General features: G+C 38.8%; 1 protein-coding gene across 3 annotated transcripts; it reads left to right on the forward strand.

Moving 5' to 3' along the window:
* Positions 1–1,551: 1,551 nt before the first annotated feature.
* Positions 1,552–18,222, forward strand: arfip1 (ADP-ribosylation factor interacting protein 1 (arfaptin 1)). Of its 3 annotated transcripts, XM_032562686.1 has the most exons (10): positions 1,552–1,815; positions 3,915–4,261; positions 9,915–10,013; positions 10,356–10,464; positions 11,393–11,494; positions 13,731–13,843; positions 14,240–14,461; positions 15,528–15,685; positions 15,844–16,018; positions 17,430–18,222. In XM_032562686.1, exons 2-10 carry the CDS (start codon positions 3,917–3,919, stop codon positions 17,583–17,585), a joined length of 1,479 nt encoding a protein of 492 aa, XP_032418577.1. In that variant the 5' UTR covers positions 1,552–1,815; positions 3,915–3,916; the 3' UTR covers positions 17,586–18,222. The 3 variants fall into 3 exon arrangements, with proteins under 3 accessions (XP_032418577.1, XP_032418580.1, XP_032418578.1); XM_032562689.1 differs by lacking the exon at positions 3,915–4,261 and having other exon boundaries at positions 1,553–1,815; XM_032562687.1 differs by lacking the exon at positions 11,393–11,494 and having other exon boundaries at positions 1,554–1,815.
* The last annotated feature ends 1,457 nt before the right edge of the window (positions 18,223–19,679 follow it).

Here is a 19,679-nt window from a genome sequence, read left to right on the forward strand (position 1 = left end):
GCTTGCGTCAAGACGCAACGTGCGTGACCCACCCAAACAGTTGTGGGAAATCGAGTTCATATTTACGAGAAGGAAGTCTGATATGAAAACTCCACCATAAAAACAAAACAGCTTAAGTAAGTTTCTCATGTTTTATGTGTTGTTGAGGGACTATTTTTACTTTAGAAAAAAATGAGTTTACAGCCCAAACTCATCATATTTTAAGTTTTCTAAACAAACTGCAAACAAAAAGCAGCAGTAATGTTTGACATGTTCATTGATAAATTGAACAAATGGTATAAAAGAGGTATGTACTTTGCAGGTAAAAAGGCGAGGATTTATTGCTGGTCATTCAAATTCATTAAACACAATTGTCAATGTTTGCTGATGTGAGTTCCTTGATGCTCGACATGATAGCAGCTCTGATTTGTGGAAGTCGTTACATTACATACAAGTGATAAACATACATTTAAATAATAAAATACCCACATCACACAAGCAGAAGGATCCAATTAAAATATAAACAAGAAAAATATAAAAAGTATAAACAAATGACAATGTTAGCTGCCTCAAACATAGAGAGTGTTCCAGCATTTCTTGTAGAGGATGTTGTTAACGCTTTCATCATTGTGCTATGGGGTTTGTTTTCTCTAGATGGCACATGACATTTTTTTTCCACGGTAGGTAGGATTATGAACAATTCTAAACATCAGTCAATTTTAACCCAAAACCTTCAGGAAACCTGTATTATTTCCGATTCACGGTGAGTCCAAGAATAGATTCAAATTAACCAATCAATGGTTTCACTAGAAGAAAGTTACAGCTCTGAAAAGAACAAACCAGAAGATTTGAAGAGGCATACTGAAGAGGGTTTGTCAATGTAAATCTCAATAGAGTGGAAAGACGGGTCTCTGGTGGCTGTGTCTTCATCCAGCTCATCAGTTCCTTAGTTTTTACATTTGTTCTACAACCTCACAGACTTGGCCTTTACAAGTCCGTTTTTCAACCTAATCACTATATTAAGTTCAGCAGCATGTGTCAGAACGGCCGAGTAAAAGTAAAGATTTAAATTCAATAGATCCACAAGTAGGGTTGAAAATCAATGCTAACTGAGCTTGAGAATTTTTGCAAAGTAAATCTGTAACAATTACAAACTCCACATGTGCTGCGCTGATAGAAAGCTGATCTAAAGGACATGTAACTGTAATGATTTAAAGTATGCTTTAAAAGTATGCAATTAAAACCATGCATCTTTTATTTTCCAGTTAACAATTTTCCACTACTTTGTGTTAGTCTCCTTGCACATACACTAAATAAAATACATTCAAGTTTGTGGTAGCAACATAACACAATATGAGCAAAGGTGAGGCTGTACAGTACTGTAGTGCTTGTAAAATATCAAACTCAGTAAAAATAATCAGGTTTAAAATATTTATGCTCCAGGTTTGAGGATGCCTTAATATTTAATAAAGTTTTTTTTTTGGTTTTTTTTGGCGATGAATCCTAAAATTTAGAGTTGCCAAACTGCAAAGAGCATCTTACATCAACAGGGGGAGCCCGCGTACTCCAAAGCTTTTGTTCTGATAATAATAGCTTTGTGGGCCTGCACTGGTATTGGAGTCTTTCCGGGGTCTAGACATCACTTCTGCCTTGCTTGAGTGTTAGGAACCACTGATGTCCAGGTAGTAGTTTATGCGCAGAGTTTGCACCAACAGTCTGCGCAACAACTTTCAAGAGAACCTCTGGTTTTGGCGGAGAGGCAGCGCTTAAAGGTTTCAGAGAACTACTGCGACGGCTAGCAGTTCGCAGCTAATAGTTAGCCGCATCCGCAGAGAGGTAACGTCTCCAACTTTACAGCATTTGTCATTCCCCCGCTGGGCTTTGTATGCGTTCCAATCAAAAATATGTTTCAGTTTTTAGCCAAGTAACATGCTTTAGTAGACATTTTCCTTGAGTTTTGTCGTCTGCTGTTTAGCTGCATTACCCCAGGCTAGGAGCGTCAACGTCTGCTAGTCAGACGTTCACCTTAATTCAGATGTGTGGGCATGAGTGTTTTACTCTGAAACGTTTCTTATATTAGTCTATTGCTTTTAAAATATTTTGTCTGGCTTATTTGAGGCGATCACTTGAGCCAAAACGGGACGATTCTGGATTGAAATAGTACTAATAGTACTTTTTGATACCTTCGTCACGTGACTGTGCTGCAACAGGCGATCCACCCAACCTTGCCAACTATTGAGTCTCTTCCGGGGTGTGAGGCTGTTACACAGAGGAACAAATGCTATGTGCTAATATTTGTCAATTGTAATAATAAAATAAAGGTACAGATTTGAAGATAAGGCAGCTGACACTGGATTTCTGTATGGTCACAGTTGATGAGACCTGCTATAAGAGGAAGGTAATTGTTGTCCTGATTGTTTTCAGAGCAGGTGTGAACATAGGAACACCTGACTGTGGCTTTGAGCATATCTACTCTACATGGAGGCTCAGCTGGCCTTGTTGGCTACAGTTATCTTTTTGGTGGTGTTCACACAAGAAAGTTATTGAATATTGAAAAAATAAAATCAGAAGAGTATGGTGTGCATTTGTTTTTAGCCCCCTCTGGGTAAATTTACAGAACTACATTCCACTGTAAGCTGAGGCCGATTGGGTGGAGAGAGTCTGTGAACAGAAGTTTTCAGTCTAACCACAGATTATTGTCGATTTGAGAAAGAGCCTGGGAGCTCCGCTAACTTAATACTGGTAATTTAAGTTACCGTACATAATTTTATGCACAAACCTATTTTGTTTAACTGTAAACTGATGGAATTTGATAGTGTATGGAACTTTGTAGAATTCTTTTAAATAAAAGTTATCTTTGGTTACACTGTCATATAATTTAAACAGAATCTCTCGTCTGATTAGGAAAAATGGTTTCTTAATCAAAAATTGTTTAACCCTAAAAATTGGAATTGAATTGCTGGACACTGAAAGATTTGCATCTCTCCTGCAGATCGCTAACTCGTTAAGGTGTGTGTGCGCGTGTGTGACAGCAGGGAAACGCATTAAGCATGCAGGACAGTGAGTCCTGAGAACCTCTGGTTACATCCAGGACAGACTCTCCCACCTGAGCTGCAGCTCAGCTTCTATGAATAATGCTTTTGTTGCTCGGCCTGTTGACACCTGCAGACAATTTGTTCATTGGGTTTCTTTTGGGGTGTCAGAGTAAAATGGGTTGAATCCAAAAGTTTTTCAGTTTTTTTTTATTCAGGACTTTAAAGCAAAGTGTCATTTTTGTTTCTCTTTTCTGTATTTGTAACACAAACGTGGAAAAATCGAAGGGTTAGGAATACTTTGTAAAAGCACCTTTTCTCGCTACTCAACGGTATTGCTAACGAAGATGTAGCGCTCCAATATTAATGTGCATCTGTCCCAATATTGAAAAATAATTTTCATGGCATGTCATCAGTGTCGATGTGCCAAATTTATTTTATGTTCTATTTAGAATTCCTGTTTGCACTTGCAGAACCATTTGAAAGGTTTGTTGCAGTTTGTTTTTGCATATTTCACCAAGCAACCTAAAGTTTTTCTCAGTTTAAAAAAAAAAGTGTTTTACATTGGCTGTTATCCTCCTAATTGCACTGACTGAACAAATTAAAGTTGTGTTGCTCTTACATGTTTGACTAAGCTTGTGTATTTGAATTAGCTGTAATGGTGCAAAGGTATCAAATAAATTGGTATTTGGGTACATTTTGTATGTTTAAAAAAGAAACATTTTAAGTCAATTCATCTGTTTTTCCTGTATCTGATCGGCTGCAGCCGATACTGAACCTCAGATATCTTGGTCGGTATTGGAAGTGAAAAAAAGTGGATCCCTTTGTCCAACTGGTGTTCTATCGTACGTTTGCAGTGCAGCATGTGGACGTCTTCATCCTGTCCTGTGTGTCTTGTTTCAGGGATGTCTGAAGTTAGTCTTGAGGCTGAGTCGGGGAAGACCTCAGCAGAGGACCCTCAGAGGGATTGTGAGGAGGCTGATGAAACAGAGGAGAGTTTGAGTGAGGATGTGCCTCCAGAGGTAGCACCCAGTAGCAGGGGAGGAGAGGACAAAGCTGACGTACTGTATGAGATTGATATTAACAGTGATGAAGAAACCGCAGAGTCACGCAGTAAGGATGCTCAGGTGCAGGACGAGGGTCCTCTGTCGGGAACCGTGGCATCCAGCAGGGTGGGCAGCGGGGCTAAACTCCAGGCTGAATCGGCCGGAACACCAAAGGGAAACGGAGATTCTCTCTCAGAAACAAAGGTGATATTTATTTACATTCATTATTGAAAATCGAGCCTTTCTGGCACTTCCTCTCTGCGCTGCAGCCTGTCGCGTTTTATTTCTTGGTTTCCAGTAATGGTGGTGGGCTCTTCCTGTTAAATCCATTTATTCAGTTGCACGTGATTGTGCTTCTTTTTTAGAAATGAATTATTAGGGTGCTTTTGTTGCATATTCTGTCTTTGCTTTAGTCTGAAGTTGTGCGTTGGATTTAAGATGCTTTGCTGGAGCTTTTGGAAGGAACCTGCTGATGTTGGTTGTGGGCTTGGTGGCATTCTTCCCAACTGGCAGGCTGTTGCTCAGTGATCCGCTTCATGCATTTCTGCATAGAAGATCAAGTGTGCAGATTTTTTCTCTCTCTGTCTCATTGCAAACTAATTTAACTCTGAATATGCATTTTATTGTGTTACAAAGTGTTATACTTTAATAATTTCACCTTGCAACAAGTAATTATTTCTTTGCAGGTTTTTGCAGTGAATATTATAAATCCTTTAGTTTGGTTGCAGTCTTCAGACTGTTGCCTGATGTCACTTCAGGGTTGCTGTGCTAATTGCATTGACGGTTCCCAAAGATGCACCAATAAGGCTTTTACTGACTGATTTAGATTTTTTATTTTTTTTATTTTTTGACCTTCCAAATTAGATTATCGACGAATGAAGGATTAAAAATGTGCTGCAGGTTCGTAGATAAAGTGGTTTTTAATTCTTTAATAAATAAAGCACATATCCCAAATACTTTTTTTTCATTTTAGTTATTACACTTAAAAGTGCTTCAACATAAATGATGTTGGTTTATGTTTATAGACTGAATATTTTTGGAAGCTCTTAGTTTTGCTGCATTTATTGAACATCAGAACATCTGCGCTGATCACAGCAGATCATGGGTCAATTTACAGATTCATTTATTTGTGGTTGTTCCGTTGTATTGCAGTCCCACATCATGCAGCACATTCTGCAGTCAAGAGGCAATATATGAGCATTTCCTTATTTGCTGACGTAGCAGGCTGGACAATGGGATTGTTGTTTCCACCAGTCACTCCCTCACCAGTCTGGCTCGTCTCCAGGGCAGCAAGCTGTAGGGATTCAAACTACATCCTGTCACTTTACATGACTCAGTCGATTGGAGCCTCTTTACCATTGTGTGTGTGCACGCGTGCGCTGTCTCCGGTGTGTTTGACTCTTGAGGCATCATAATTGGTTGATGTTCAGGTCCCATCCTTTAAATGGTTGCCATATAAAACAAGGCATATATACCTAAGTATATACAATAATCAATAAATCAATTAATCGCATGATAAATTAAAACAAACTCAACAATTTCCTTTAGAATGATTTACCGTTCATGTTCTCTTTTTTAAATTTTTTTCTCTTTCTACCAAAAACTGTATGATAAAAGTCTTCAGTTTGGTGCTTTGGTCTCAACCAGCCCTTTTTTTTAATTTTTTTTTTTTTGAAGGACAATTCTGTGTACAGACTTCATAGTTCATTTTATTTGTTGTTTTGTTTATTTATTTTGGAGATTTAAACCGTCTTCCAGTTCCAGTGTTAAATGTTCATTAGAATTCAAAGTTTATTGATCTTTTAGAATGTGTTCATGTGCTATTATTTTGTCATTACCATTGTATTTCGTAACAATGGTCTCAAAACAGCAATATTATCGTTTATCGCAATAACTTCTGGAACAATTTGTCGTCCAGCAAAATTTATTGTGACCGGCCTACATGTATAGTTTTGGTAGAGCTCTAATGAAAAATAAAGTTTACTAGCTACTTTACAAAACTTTAGTTACCTTTGTTTGTTTGTCTTAACGCCCCTGAATCAGATAAAGTGGAGCATCAGACTGGAAGCAGTCCGATGTGCAGCATGCAGTCAGACAGGTAGAGCCAGGCCTGTGTGTGCTGCCTGCATGCTGGTGTCCCATGGCCTTTCATTATGTATGGCTCTGTCACATAATACAACAGTCAACACACTTTGGCACATATGCTAAAATCAGCTCCTTGCTCATTACTTTCCTTTTTTTAATGTACAGTTAAAATGGTGACTCTGCTAATCATTATGTTTTTAAATTGTTGCAACAAAGAGACGCATTCCACTCAGATATTAAAGCAAATTTTATATTATTATTTGAAAACTGAGTGAGAATCATAAAGGTCATATAGGGCTGCCGTGACTAGTCAACAAAACCAACATTAGTTTTACTCAGCACCTAATTCTGTCAACTTTATTTTTTGTTTTGTTTTCTTTAATTTTAACTTCAAAAAGTTGAAGATGTTTTTCATCAAACTTGATTTGTGTGTGTGTGTGTGTGTGTGTGAAAGAGAGCAAAGCACCTGGGTGCATTCTGCACCAGCGTGTGTGTGTGTGTGTGTGTTTGTGTGCCCGCCTCCGCTGGTTGGCTGGTTCCATCTGAGCTACATTTCAAAATGAAGAAAATAATATTTTGTACATATTTGTTTTTAAAATGTCATCAAAATCATTTAAAATATGTAAGCAAATATTTGCATTTTAAAGTGAATTTTGTTAAATGTAAGACATGTCAGTTCTATCATAACAAATCGAATTTGTTATGGCGTTTACCATATTATGTCATTTATTGTCATTTTATTATAAAAAAGGTATCTAGAAATAAACAAGTTGGCTTTCAGAATGTCTAATAGGAAAAAAAATGAAACTCCAAAGGAAAAATCATGTTAGCACCACTCTCCCATAAACAATTATATGGTTCGTAAATTCATTTGATTAGTCTGGTTTAAACCTAAATCCATCTATTTTCTAAAACCCTTGTGGGGTCAGGAGGGGTGCTGCTGTCTATCTCCAGCTAACGTTCCGGGCGAGAGGCAAGGTCAACCTGGACAGGTCGCCAGTCGCAGGGCAACACAGAGACAGACAGGACAAACAACCACATACACACACACACCTAGGGAGAATTTAGAGAGACCAATTAACCTGACAGTCATGGAGTACCCAGAGAGAACCCACGCATGCACAGGGAGAACATGCAAACTCCATGCAGATAGACCCCGGGCCGGGAATCGAACCCAGGACCTTCTTGCTGCAAGGCAACAGCTCTACCAACTGATCCACTGTGCAACCCCTGGTTTAAACATGATTAGTTTATTTACTTTATCTTTACAGTTAAGTACTTGAAAGCTGATTGCTGTAGGGTGTTAATCATTCAAACTTGAATGATTAACACTACTTTTTGCATAAACACAGACAGGAGTCTCCCTCACAGTTTACTGTGCAGGTTAAAAACGATCTGGCCTCCAGCGTCGTCTCGGTAACCGCTGTCGTCTCTTCAGCTGCTCATGAATGGCTGTTGTGCTGCAACGAAACCTTGGATCACCCAAATACTCCAAAGTACTTTAAACATGTAAATTACCTGTTCAAGCAACGATAAGTTCAAATTCACAAAAAAAATTGTCCAATGTAAATATTGATTTAAACACATTATTACATCAAAAATAGGCCTGGTGGGAACAGACCTACATGAATTATTTAGGGCTGAATTATGCATCTGTCTCAGCTCCCAATATTTGATCAAATCGAAGTTTATTTATTTACCTTTTATCCTGTACTGTTGATCACTTTTTATTTCATTCATGTATATTATATTCTTCTGTCTTTAACTTTTTGTTTGCTTACTCATCAGTTCATTTGTCGAATAAACTGTTGGTAGGATCATAAATTGTAATTTTTTTAATCAAATAAAAGCAGTGTTTTACAAATATTTTAGTGGATTAGTATGAACAAAACTTCCAAAATGAAACATTTGGTTTACAAGACCAGGATCCTGTTACCCAATGATCTGGCAGCTATTTGAATTATTTACACACTGCATGAAAGATCTTATTCAGCGTTTCCTGACAGTCTAAACTGTTCATAAATAATGTTTTAGCCGTTTGAAGCTGCAACTTTCACAGTTAAACCTCATGGAGTAGCTTCAGAGCGTCATGCTGATTAGGTCAGTGTCCCAGTTTCCAGCTCCACACTGATTAGGTTGTAAAATTAAACCGAGCCCCGAGTCTATAACTAGCGTATGTAAAGTGTGTGTAGCCACACCCTGTGGCTCTCCAGGGAGGCAGCTCACACATGTTTCAGAACAGTCTTTATTTTCAGACTATACGTCTTCACATTGAGGTTCCAGCTGTAGAAATGGGATCTGTTTTCTAAGTTAACAGTCAATAGTAGCTTTTAGACTTTAGGAACTTTTTGTAGTTCTCTCTTATTGTTAGACACAGTTCCTCTTCTGTTTGTGTGCGTCACACAAACGGCGCCATTCGAACGTGCTGAAAAACTTTTCTAGGCTTTTATTGTTTTTAGCGGTTTACCCCTTTTTGAAAAGTATGTGAAGTTTATTTCATCTCCCTTTCGCAGGATTTTTTTTTTTTTTTTTTTTTTTTTTTAAATCAACCTTTAATTAGAATGACAGAAACTGTAATACAATAGTCGACCTAAGATGACTGACTTGGTGGTAAGGTCTTGAATACACCCATAATGCCTGTACACCTGGTGTTAGCTGTGCAAAAGGAAAACGTGTCGTTCTCTCTGCATGTTGCATCGCGTTGTCTGGTAATCAGCCAGTATGTGTGCTGTAAAATACGGTAGTGCTGATAACTGACGCAGACTTTGGCTGGACTAGAGCTGGATGTCCTGGTCAACATTTAACATGATCATGAAAATCTCCTTTCAACCTGCTGGTTGATTTAAAGAAAGTTCGAGCTTGAGATGATACATTTTTCAGCGCCTTGGAACTTTTTTTTTTTGGTTTAAAAAATACATTTTGTTGTATTTTTCTGCAGTTGAAGCTGCATGTCTTTAAGGTCAGATTTTGAGAGGGCATAGTTGCCATTTGTCCTGTCAGTAAACCCTCCCACCAGAGCTGTGTGTCTCTGCAGCTCCTCCTGCGATTTAAAATTTTTTTTTTCTAAAGTTTGAAATCCATTTTGACAACTTAACCCTGTTTAATAAGGGTGCACTGATAAAGCTGCTCCGAATGTAATTAATTTTGGTGATTGGTGATCGGCCGATACTTGCATCTGAAGCTGATCTTATTCCTCGATCTTAAATCAGCCTCTGTCCTCTGCTCTTCTGTGAGAGGCCTGATTGTCAGATCGACCCACCAGGTCACGTCTGCACATTTGCAGTTAATAGTCACTCCATTGGTTACTCAGCAATATTCTCGCTATATTTAGCAACATTTCAGACCAAAACATTGGAATCGGAAAGTCAGGCTTTTTAAATATCGGTAATCGCCGATCGGTCAGAAAACTGCAATCTGTGCACCCTTTCTGTTTGACCTCTACAACAATATAGTCAACACACAATTTTCTGAATTTGTCTTCCTTCTCAGAAGGCGGTCATCTTTTTGTTTGTTGACTAAAGAAGCAACAACTTTCTTTTTAGGTTTGTGGCTGCAACTTGTCAAAAAGTGAAAATCCAGCTGTTGTGAATACTTTTGCCATGTAATGTATAATATTCAGATGATTGTTCACTGGGAAGTTTGTTTAGATTTTGACCAATATTATTGCGGTGTTGTCCAGAAGGTGGCAGAACACAGTTGTGTTGGTTGGAGAGCTCTTTGACTTCTCTGTCTTCTGCTCCAGTAACGGCTCCATTTCTCCTCCTGGTTCCAGGAGAGCACAATGGCTGATTGTCACCGAGGCTCAGCCGCTGAGATCCCCGTCACCAGCAATGGAGACCTGGATCAGAGTCCAGACAAGGTGTTCCTCAGGGTAGGCCTCTGGGCGCAGTCTTTGGCATCTTCACTCTCTCCTCAGTCTCGTTATTTCTTAACAGTCGAACTTTACCTAAAACTTTTAGTACAGCAAGTCTCTGCTAAATATTCTCACCATCCTAAAATAATGGTCATTTTGTAGTCGAGTAATTTATTTATTTTTTTGGCCTAAAACATCTTTTGGAAAGAGAGAGATAGCAATTTTATATATTATTTTTTATTAATTTTTTTTTTTTTGCAAAAATCACCTTTTGCATTAATTGACTTAGGCCATCATTTTAGGAAGGTGACCACATGTGAGCTTCCACTTCCACTGTGAACAGAAGTCTCATTTCCACAGGATTCCCACTCCGCTCCCCCAGGGAGCGTGAAGGTCTCGGACTCTTCTGTCTCTGCTAGCAGCTTCGTCTCACCACCAGAGGGCGTCATAGAATCAGGACCACACAAAGGTAAACAATTACCCCCCCCAACCCCCTGTTTTCCCCTTCTTTTTGTTTTTCTGTTCAACCACTGTTAAGTTTTGTGTAGCAGGAGTCTGCTAGTCAGACTTTTTATTTTTCGTCCTTTTTGATTATATGAACACGTTATGTTTACAATCTGTAAGCCAATTTCAATAAGCAATTAGTTGCAGGATAAAACAAAATGAACTTAATCATTTCCATTCTGATATTTTTTTGAAGGGCTTTTTTTTTTTAGAGACTTCACAATCCATTTCATTTCTGGTTTCAGTAGTGTGTTTATGTTCTTTTTATTTATTGTTTTTGATGTTTTTTATTTAGGCTGTCTAGTTCCAGTGTCAGGCGTTCTTTACAAAATTAGATTGTATTAATCTTTGAGAGAGCAAATTTCTATTTTTATGTCATTATCAGTATATTACTTGAAAATGGTCTCAAACAACAATATTATTGTGCATCGCAGTAATTACTGGGACAATTTATCGTCCCACAAAATTCATGATCATAACAGGCCTAACAATCTGCACGTGCCCCAGTTTTCCACCTTTGTTTTAATCTCTACTGAAAGGCCAAATTTGAATGTGAGGAAGAGGGCGCTGATTGGAATTGAATGAGTTTGCTCTGATCTCCTGGTTGTAACCCTCATATCCTTTTCATCGTCAGGTGCTTGTTAGAAATTCTAATAAAAGCCTCCCTGTAGAGCAGAGAGCTGTAACAGCCTGTTCACCTCAGTGTTGCCATGGTTATTTTCCACGTTGTTCTCCTCAGCAGTTCAGGAAGCCCTTTTGTACATTTGTGCACTCTTGTCTGCAGCATAAACACTACTATAAAAAGGGGTCAACACTGATGGGGATATCCCCGTTTATAATTTAATGGCAGGAAGTAAATCTACTGCTGAATCATAACTGTGAATGTTTCCCAGAGTCGGCAAGCCTGCCCTCTTCTCCTGTGAGTCCTGTAGCTCCCAGCTCGGCTGTCGCCAGCCGCCTGGCGCGCTCCTTCAGCGATAGTCAGGCGGACTCAGGTACCTGAAGCTACAATGTTTCAATTAGACGATCATGAATCATAACTTAACGCATTTTAATCTTCTGCTTGTTTCTGCAGGCTGCGCTTCATTCATGACAAAACTCTTTCCCTTTTTTGCTTCTGGGCTCTCTAAATATTTCCTCTGCATCAGCACGTCTAGCTGAAATAGTCTTAAGTTTCTTTACGGTGATTTAGATGCGAATCTTTCTGAAACAAATTTTAGAACCTTAACAAGCTCTGTCTGGGAGAAATTCCTTTTACATTTCCAACTTGTTGCCGGTTCCTGCTCGCAGTCTTTTATCCTTGCAGAAGGTGGCACAGAGTACTCTAAACGGGGCCTTACTCACATAATGGAGGAAGAGCTGATCAGACAAAGATCCAATCGTTTTATGGGAATGTTGGCAAATGTCTCGATATCTTAGATCAGGATTTTCAAGCTCCAGTCCTCGAGGGCCTCCCTGGTCCAACACCTGGATCAGATGACTAAAGCTCTGCTCACATAGCAGGTCTTGATGCTCAGTTCCAATTCTCAATTAATGAATTGAGGCATTTATAGATTGATTTTTCCAAGTTATTCTGTATCGGAGCCAACTGTATCATCACAAGATCACTGTGGCGCTGGTCGCAAATGATGTCAAGCTGCCAGATTTAGAACAACGCACCACCTCCATTTTAGTTTCTGACAAACAAGAGCAGTAAGCTGTGTTTTGGGGGGTTGAGTCTGATTGGTTGATTTAGGTTATTAATATGTCCAATTTAATGCCCACCAATAGCTGCTTGCCAAATGCAAATAAACTCAAGATGAACTGTTTTATATGACAGCCAGCTGATGTAGTGACAGTGTGAGCTGCTTGTCACCATGGCGACCCACAGGTTTTTCAGAATTGTAAAACTGAACTCAAAGAATTGATGAATTGATATTTTTACCTACACCAACTGCCCAGCAGGAACGTGGTGAGTTGGTGCTAGTGAGGGCCAGCTACCCCACTGTTCATAGACGGAGCATAAAACCTGCCTGCAGCCAAGGCTGCCTCCTTTCCGCTCACTTTGATTCCTCTGCATTTCAGCCACAGTTTAACTGCGATGGTTCAGTGTGGAGCTTCTGGACGTCCTCATCGTCAAACATTACACACTCTTCAGCTCTCGCCACTCTGTTTGTGTTTCGCTTGTTCAAACCTCTGGGCAACAGTTGCACCAATGCTGCATGATTTTCAGAATATATCTCATTATATTGTCAGTCATAGTAAGCCCACATTTATTTGCCGCTCCTGATTATTTTGGCTCACTTCACTGCTACTAACATTCTGAGTGAAAAACATCGACTAAAAATTCAGACCATAAGTGTCCCAAATGTGCTTGTAATGTCTGTATGTTTAACTGGTCTGGTTTAACAGAGGGAAATCCTCGTAATCACCTACACAGTGACCTGGTTCACTAAAAATCTAACGGTACATCAATCAGTTTACTATATATATATATATATATATATATATATATATATATACATACAGTACAGACCAAAAGTTTGGACACACCTTTTAATTCAATGAGTTTCCTTTATTTTCATGACTATTGACATTGTAGATTCACACTGAAGGCATCAAAACTATGAATAACACATGTGGAAATATGCACTAAACAAAAAAGTGTAAAACAACTGAAAATACCCCTTATATTCTAGTTTCTTCAAAGCAGCAACCTTTAGCTGTGATTACTGCTTTGCACACACTCTGCATTTTCTTGATGAGCTTCAAGAGGTAGTCACCTGAAATGGTTTTCACTTCATAGGTCAACCTGCCCTGTCAGGTTAATAAATGGGATTTCTTGCCTTATAAATAGTCATGAAAATAAAGAAAACCCATTGAATTAGAAGGTGTGTCCAAACTTTTGGTCTGTACTGTATATATATATACAGTATATACATCTGCTGTTTTATTGAATTTTCACTTGATTGTTTTTCTGCATTCTCAGTTGTCTTTCCATTTCCTCTTTAGTTTGTTAATGTCTATAAAAACATCTCTAATCCTCTCTTCAGCTCCGAAAAGGCTCGTGATTTTAATTATTATTCTTAATTTCTTAAACATTATTTCTGAGCTTTGTCCTTTTTTAGTTCTGACAATCAGAAAAAAACCTGTTTTAAGAAGTATAGACATCGGCTCCTATCTATAGAGTTTTTCTTTCTCCTTTTAATATTAATAATTGAGTCACTAAGTGAATGACGTTTAACTATCCAGGCACAATGAAAACTCCACCGGGCAGCGGAGCGGTGGTCCTGTCAGACGACTTGAAGAACCCCGCCATGGAAAAACTTGACCTAGTCAGAAAGTGGAGCATCAACACATATAAAGTAAATCTCTGCGCTTCTTTTCTTATTCTGTCCATTTCCTTATTCTCTCCTTGTCCCTCCTATTTATCTTCTGTCACTTTATTACAGTAGCAGTGTTTCCATTAACCATGAAACTGCAAATAAATTTAATAGATACATGGCAGTTTAAAAAAAAACAAAAAAAAACTTCTTTTTTTTTTTGCTAAAAAGGTTTTGCACTTGGATGTGGTGGTTTTTCAGCTGTGTCAAAATGGATGTATTTCACAAATGTGTAATGGAGGGGTTTGGACAATGTACAGCTGACTCCATCAGAGTTCTAACAGCGTCGCAGTTCATAAAAAAGTTGTGTGTGTCATTCCAAGCGTAGGCTCCTCTCAGTGCGAGTGTTTGTGATCATAACTCTGCTGTCCTCTGCAGTGCACCCGGCAGATCTTGTCGGAGAAGCTGGGCCGCGGCTCCAAGACCGTGGACCTGGAGCTGGAGGCGCAGATCGAGCTGCTCCGCGAAAACAAGAGAAAGTACCAGAATGTGATCAAGCTGGCTCAGGCGCTGGCCAGTCAGCTTTCCCAAATAATGCAGACTCAGAAGCTGCTGGGCGACGCCTTCGCCGACCTCAGCCTCAAGTCACCTGAGCTCCATGTGAGTCAGACTTTAAGCTTCAGTGTGAGCGGTTAACCTGGCTGGATTCATCTACAGGAGGCTCTGAGGAGCACAACAAACTGGAGGAAGCCCTGTTCATGATTAGTCAACAAATTTTTCTTTCAATCAGTAAATCTAAATAACTGATTTATATGTTTTATCAGCCATATTTGCCATTTACTGCATAACAAAAATGTAAACAAAGACATGTTAAAATTGATAATGGCCTCAAGCTCAGGCCTTAAACGCAGGGTTGTCACGGTGAGGCAAGATTTCTAAGTAGACAGTTTGAATATTTATATTTTTTGAAATACAAAATATATTTAAATACACAATATGAATCCAAAATATAAAAAAAAAGATAAAAGGATGCTCAAAGTAATGTATTTTAGTCAGAAATTCAACCATTCAGCTCAGGGAGCAATAATCTAATGTTAACAGTTCTGCATTTTCTGGATGACAGTTTGTTCATGGCAGTGGCTTTAGCAGGCAAACATTTTGTATTCAAACTTATGATTAATATAAAAGGAATTAAACGTCCACATTTCTACGGAAGTATTTTTTTCAAAGACGTTACATGAATGATCAGGAGTTCCTGAAACACTAGAAAGCACTTTACACCAATAACAGGTCAGAAACCTGTAATATATTTGTTGTTGAGCTCACATGTCTATTTATTCAATAATTTAACATCAAAAAAACTTCAAAAAGGTTTTTGAATTGAATGTTTTTGACTAATTGCGATCCATTAATTACAAACCCTTTAAGTCGATTACAAAATTTTAATAGAGTCCCACCATTAGCAATTATATTTTGTGTGTAGAAATGGGTGAATAAATAAAATCTGCTGCTTAACCAAAGAATTGAAGGAGTTGCTTAGTAAAGAATTCACTGACAAATCAGATGTCTTTTGTGCATTTGAGCTGGAATTTTTCTTTTATTATTATTTTGAGAGAAGGAAACCCATCAACAAATAGCAGGCAGATTGTTTTTGCATTAAGGTCTTACTAGTTTTAGCGTCTTTGTTTGCTTGAACGGTTTTGTTATTTTCCATATGTTTTTTCAGGAGGAGTTTGGTTACAACGCCGACACACAGAAGCTTCTGTCCAAAAATGGAGAGACTTTGCTGGCTGCCATCAACTTCTTCATCTCTAGCGTGGACACACTTGTAGACAAAACAATCGAAGACACCATGATTAATATCAAACAGTATGAGGCTGCTAGGTAATTCCTGTGTGAGAGCGATCTGGTTCCACCTCCAGTTCTGTTCTAGTGTTTCATGGAATCTGGTCAGAACACATTCTGAGCCGTTTGTTCCTACATAAAATGTAAACGCGTACTTTAATCGATCTGATGCGAGTTCTTTATTTAAACATGCGCAGGGTCGAGTACGACGCGTATCGTACGGATTTGGAGGAACTGAACCTCGGGCCGCGTGATGGAAACACCGTGCTGAAGATCGAGCAATCCCAGCAGCAATTCCAGATCCACCGCGAGAAGTTTGAAAGGATGCGGAACGATGTCTCTGTGAAGCTGAAGTTCCTGGAGGAGAACAAGGTTGGCTTCTGGCTCTTGCTGCTGTGGTGATCTACAGAGGCACACATTTGTTGGCTCTCCTTTTGGATATGTATAGAAACCCTGGAAGTAATTAATTTTTTTTATTGCTGTACTATAATCTCTCACTGAAAAATCAAACCTTTTAAGATGAGTCAATTAGTTCAGTGGCAAAAACAATCCGTTATTCAAGATAATTAACAAGATGGCTCAATCTTGTGTGTGTGCGGTTTTTTTTACAACCTCCCCTTCCTCCATTTCCCAGGAGAACAACATTTTACATTCTTTTTTTTTTACATATATATTTCTATCTTGACCCAAATTAATTTAGGAATGCACCAATAAATTTGCCAGTTGATAAATCTGCCCTGATTTCATTAATTTTGAGAAATCAGCAGTTGGCCGATGCTTTCATGAGAAACCATTTTTGATCCAACAATCTTATCTTCCTCCACAAAAGTCTGACAATCAGTGGCTGTCCTCTGTTTGTTCTGCAGTGAGAGAGAGATGCGGAGGAAGAGGCGATTTTTAAATGGGTTTATTTCGCAAAACAGCACAGACACATTCTTTCACATCACACGAATCACATGATCATCAACCGGATGTTGGTACTGATGCAAACCACAAAGACGAAGTGCAGGACGGTTTATAATGACTTCTGGCATGAACAGACTTATTCAAGCGAGATTGTGTTTCTTGTTTAATGGAAACACCGCAATTGCAAATTAGTTTTTTCGCCAACTAGTGGAATATTGATAACATTTTGCACACATTTGTCATGGAAACGCAGCCATAAAACTGTAGTTGCTTCACCCCTATATTTTATGTATCGTTTATCTGTTGAAAGGCCAAATGAAATGTTAATTGCGTTAACTACTAGAGTGCAATTTAACAGCGTCTCTAAAGAAACAGACAGCTTCATTGGTCCCTCACCATAGCAGTCATGCTTGTCCACCTTTTATCCCTGGTTTTAGACTCGTCCTAGTCTCATCTGACAACAGCACACAGCAAAATGGACTTTAGAGACTTTTTTTGTCTTTCTACCATCCATCTTACTGGAAACCTAAAATAAGTACCTCTGTCAAAAACCAGACGTCCTGAGTAATTGAGTTCCGGGAAACTCTCATCAACTCAAAAACCAGTCTGCAAATTTAAATGATGATTCAGTTTTGCCAAGTGATTATTAGTAGTATGATAATTGTGCCGCCAAATATATTTCTTCAAAATGAGCCTTTCCAGTCATGAGAATAAATGTTCTTGAATGAAGAGTTTCTTTTCTACACATCGTCAGTGTGAGATTATGCAGCCGCAATAAAATCAGCTTCCACCTAAGAGGACCAACAAATCTGCCCAGGTTCTCAGTGTATGGATCAGTGTACTGAAGTCCATTCTTTGCGGTTTGTCCCTCCATTAGGTCAAGGTGTTGCATAACCAGCTCATCCTCTTCCACAATGCTATAGCTGCATACTACGCTGGGAACCAGCAGCAGCTGGAGCAGACTCTCAAGCAGTTCCACATCAAGTTGAAAATGCCTGGCGGGGAAAGTCCCTCCTGGCTGGAAGAGCACTAAACACTCCCGGCTGGCTGAGCTTGACCAAACCTTCCCACGGAAACTACAGAAACCTTCCTCCTCCTGTAACTGTTGCTGCTTTTCCAGCTTCTGAAATGAAATCTTCTAACAAAAGGAACAAATTCCTGAACTCCTTTTGGCTATTCTTCCTAAATCATTTCTGTCGTTCTTTCAAATCATAAGAGACGCACTTTTTCTACTGTTGGACAGATCTTGTTGAATGGGAGGTCCAGCAGTAAACACTTTATGAAACTCTAAACGGCCTTTTGTACTCCAGAATATGAATGTTCGTATTCCAGCACACCACACATGTTGGCGTTCCAGCGGCAGCTACTGGACAAGGACTGCTGTTAAATCTCACAACAATCTTGGTTCTTTTCTTTCTTTTTTTTGTATTAGCTGACTGAAATGATCGCTTTACTACAGTTAAAACAAAAGCTTTTTGTTGTCAGGACAAATTCCGTCTTGAATTCTGTAATTTGGTTTTTATTTTCACTATCAAGCTGCGACTTTGGGGAGTGCGCTTTATTTGTAATGTGGTTAACATTTAGCTGAGACAGTGTGTGTGCTTTGTCCTCTGCTGCTGTGTGTAAGGCCTCAAATGTCTGCCGGTCAACACCTCCAGCATTGATTGATCGAAAAACCAAAGTTTACAAAATCAAGTTTTGGTTTCCCACAAGACTTCTCGCTAGGCCAGACCTGGATCAGCCTCTTCTATGGGATTGCTAGCCATAGAAGAGGCTAGCAATTGAGCAGCTCAACTCAGTTTAAAGTTGAGCTGCTTTAAACTCCCAGCTCCTGACTGCTAACTCATGTCGAACAAAGCAAGTTAAATGAGATGCGCATCTCCCCCCTTTTTTTATCTCTCGCAAAACCAAAGCATTTCCAAAAAAGCTCTAATCATTTAGTCAACGTCACGCTCTGCTTTTAGCTCGTCTATCTTCAGGACATAAAACCGAATGGATGAGAGATTCTCTTATATTCCAGAAAATGAAGGACTAGCCTTATGTCACTTTAATGTGCCTTCAATCTCTTCTCCTGCTCTCTACACACTCCTGCTTCTGGCCTCCAGACCAAGGACCAAACAGTCACAGCACACAGAGATGGAAACATCCAGCACAATAACTCCAGTGACTTTATGAATTAGTTTTCAAAACATGTTGCACATATGCCCAATTATGCATTTAGGACTACACAAAAAAAAGTTTAAGGCCTGTATGAACCAAAATCCAATTAACTTGATACATTTTTGCCTGTAAAGACCAGCATTTGCGGCTGCTACCAGTTTACGTCATTGGGGCTATTTAAAATGTATTTTTAAAAAAACAAACCATTTGTCTTCATGTCGTGTATTTTTCCTATGGCCCACTAACGGTTTAAGGGTGTGAATCTAGATTCTGTTATTTTCTTGAAAGAAATATATATATTTGTAATCTATATTTTAATGCTGGATTGACCAATGCAGCCTGTCGGTTTATTTTTCTTGAAGGTCTCCAGAATAACATTCTAGTACCTGTGTATGTACTAGGGGATAATCACGTTTTGTAATAATGTTACGTTAACAAATGCTGAGATGAAAGGATTTGGAATGTTGTGCAACCTCTTTGGGGAAAATAAAACTTTCTCTTTCTGTATCTGTGTTCAGAGTTTGACTTTTAATTTGGGGCTTGCAGCAGCAAACTGAAATGCAATCAGTAGCAAAAAAGGAATTCTGAATTGTGTAATTCAGAGGTTTTCGGTCGATATGAAATGGAGTGCTACAGCACCTTGCAAAGCTGTCTACCTCCTGAACTTTTATGTGCTTTCTAGAGATATTTTGTGCATATTTTAAAAGTGGAAGGAAACTGAGTGGTTAACATTTTTACAAATATAAATTTGAAAAGTGTGGCATATTTGTTTTTTTTTTTCCCCCAGAGGCCCCCTGTGTCAATATTTTGCAGGCTCACCTTTCTATCTTTCAAGTTTACTCTTATTTACTAATTGGCGTAATCGAGTAAAAGGCACTCGATGGTCCATGCCATACTTTTTTGATTTCAACCATAAATAACTTTTTTAAATAAACACATTCTTTTTTGTTTACCTCCCAGTTCTGCA

Source organism: Xiphophorus hellerii, chromosome 5 (assembly GCF_003331165.1).
Source record: "Xiphophorus hellerii strain 12219 chromosome 5, Xiphophorus_hellerii-4.1, whole genome shotgun sequence".
NCBI lineage: Eukaryota > Metazoa > Chordata > Actinopteri > Cyprinodontiformes > Poeciliidae > Xiphophorus > Xiphophorus hellerii.

Excerpts from the sequence above, each read along its gene's own strand:
- arfip1 (XM_032562686.1), top strand. The coding sequence starts at position 3,917 with ATGTCTGAAGTTAGTCTTGAGGCTGAGTCGGGGAAGACCTCAGCAGAG. Across the intron at positions 4,262-9,914 it reads ATTCTCTCTCAGAAACAAAG|GAGAGCACAATGGCTGATTG; the intron begins GTGATATTTATT and ends TCCTGGTTCCAG. Across the intron at positions 16,019-17,429 it reads AGTTCCTGGAGGAGAACAAG|GTCAAGGTGTTGCATAACCA; the intron begins GTTGGCTTCTGG and ends TCCCTCCATTAG.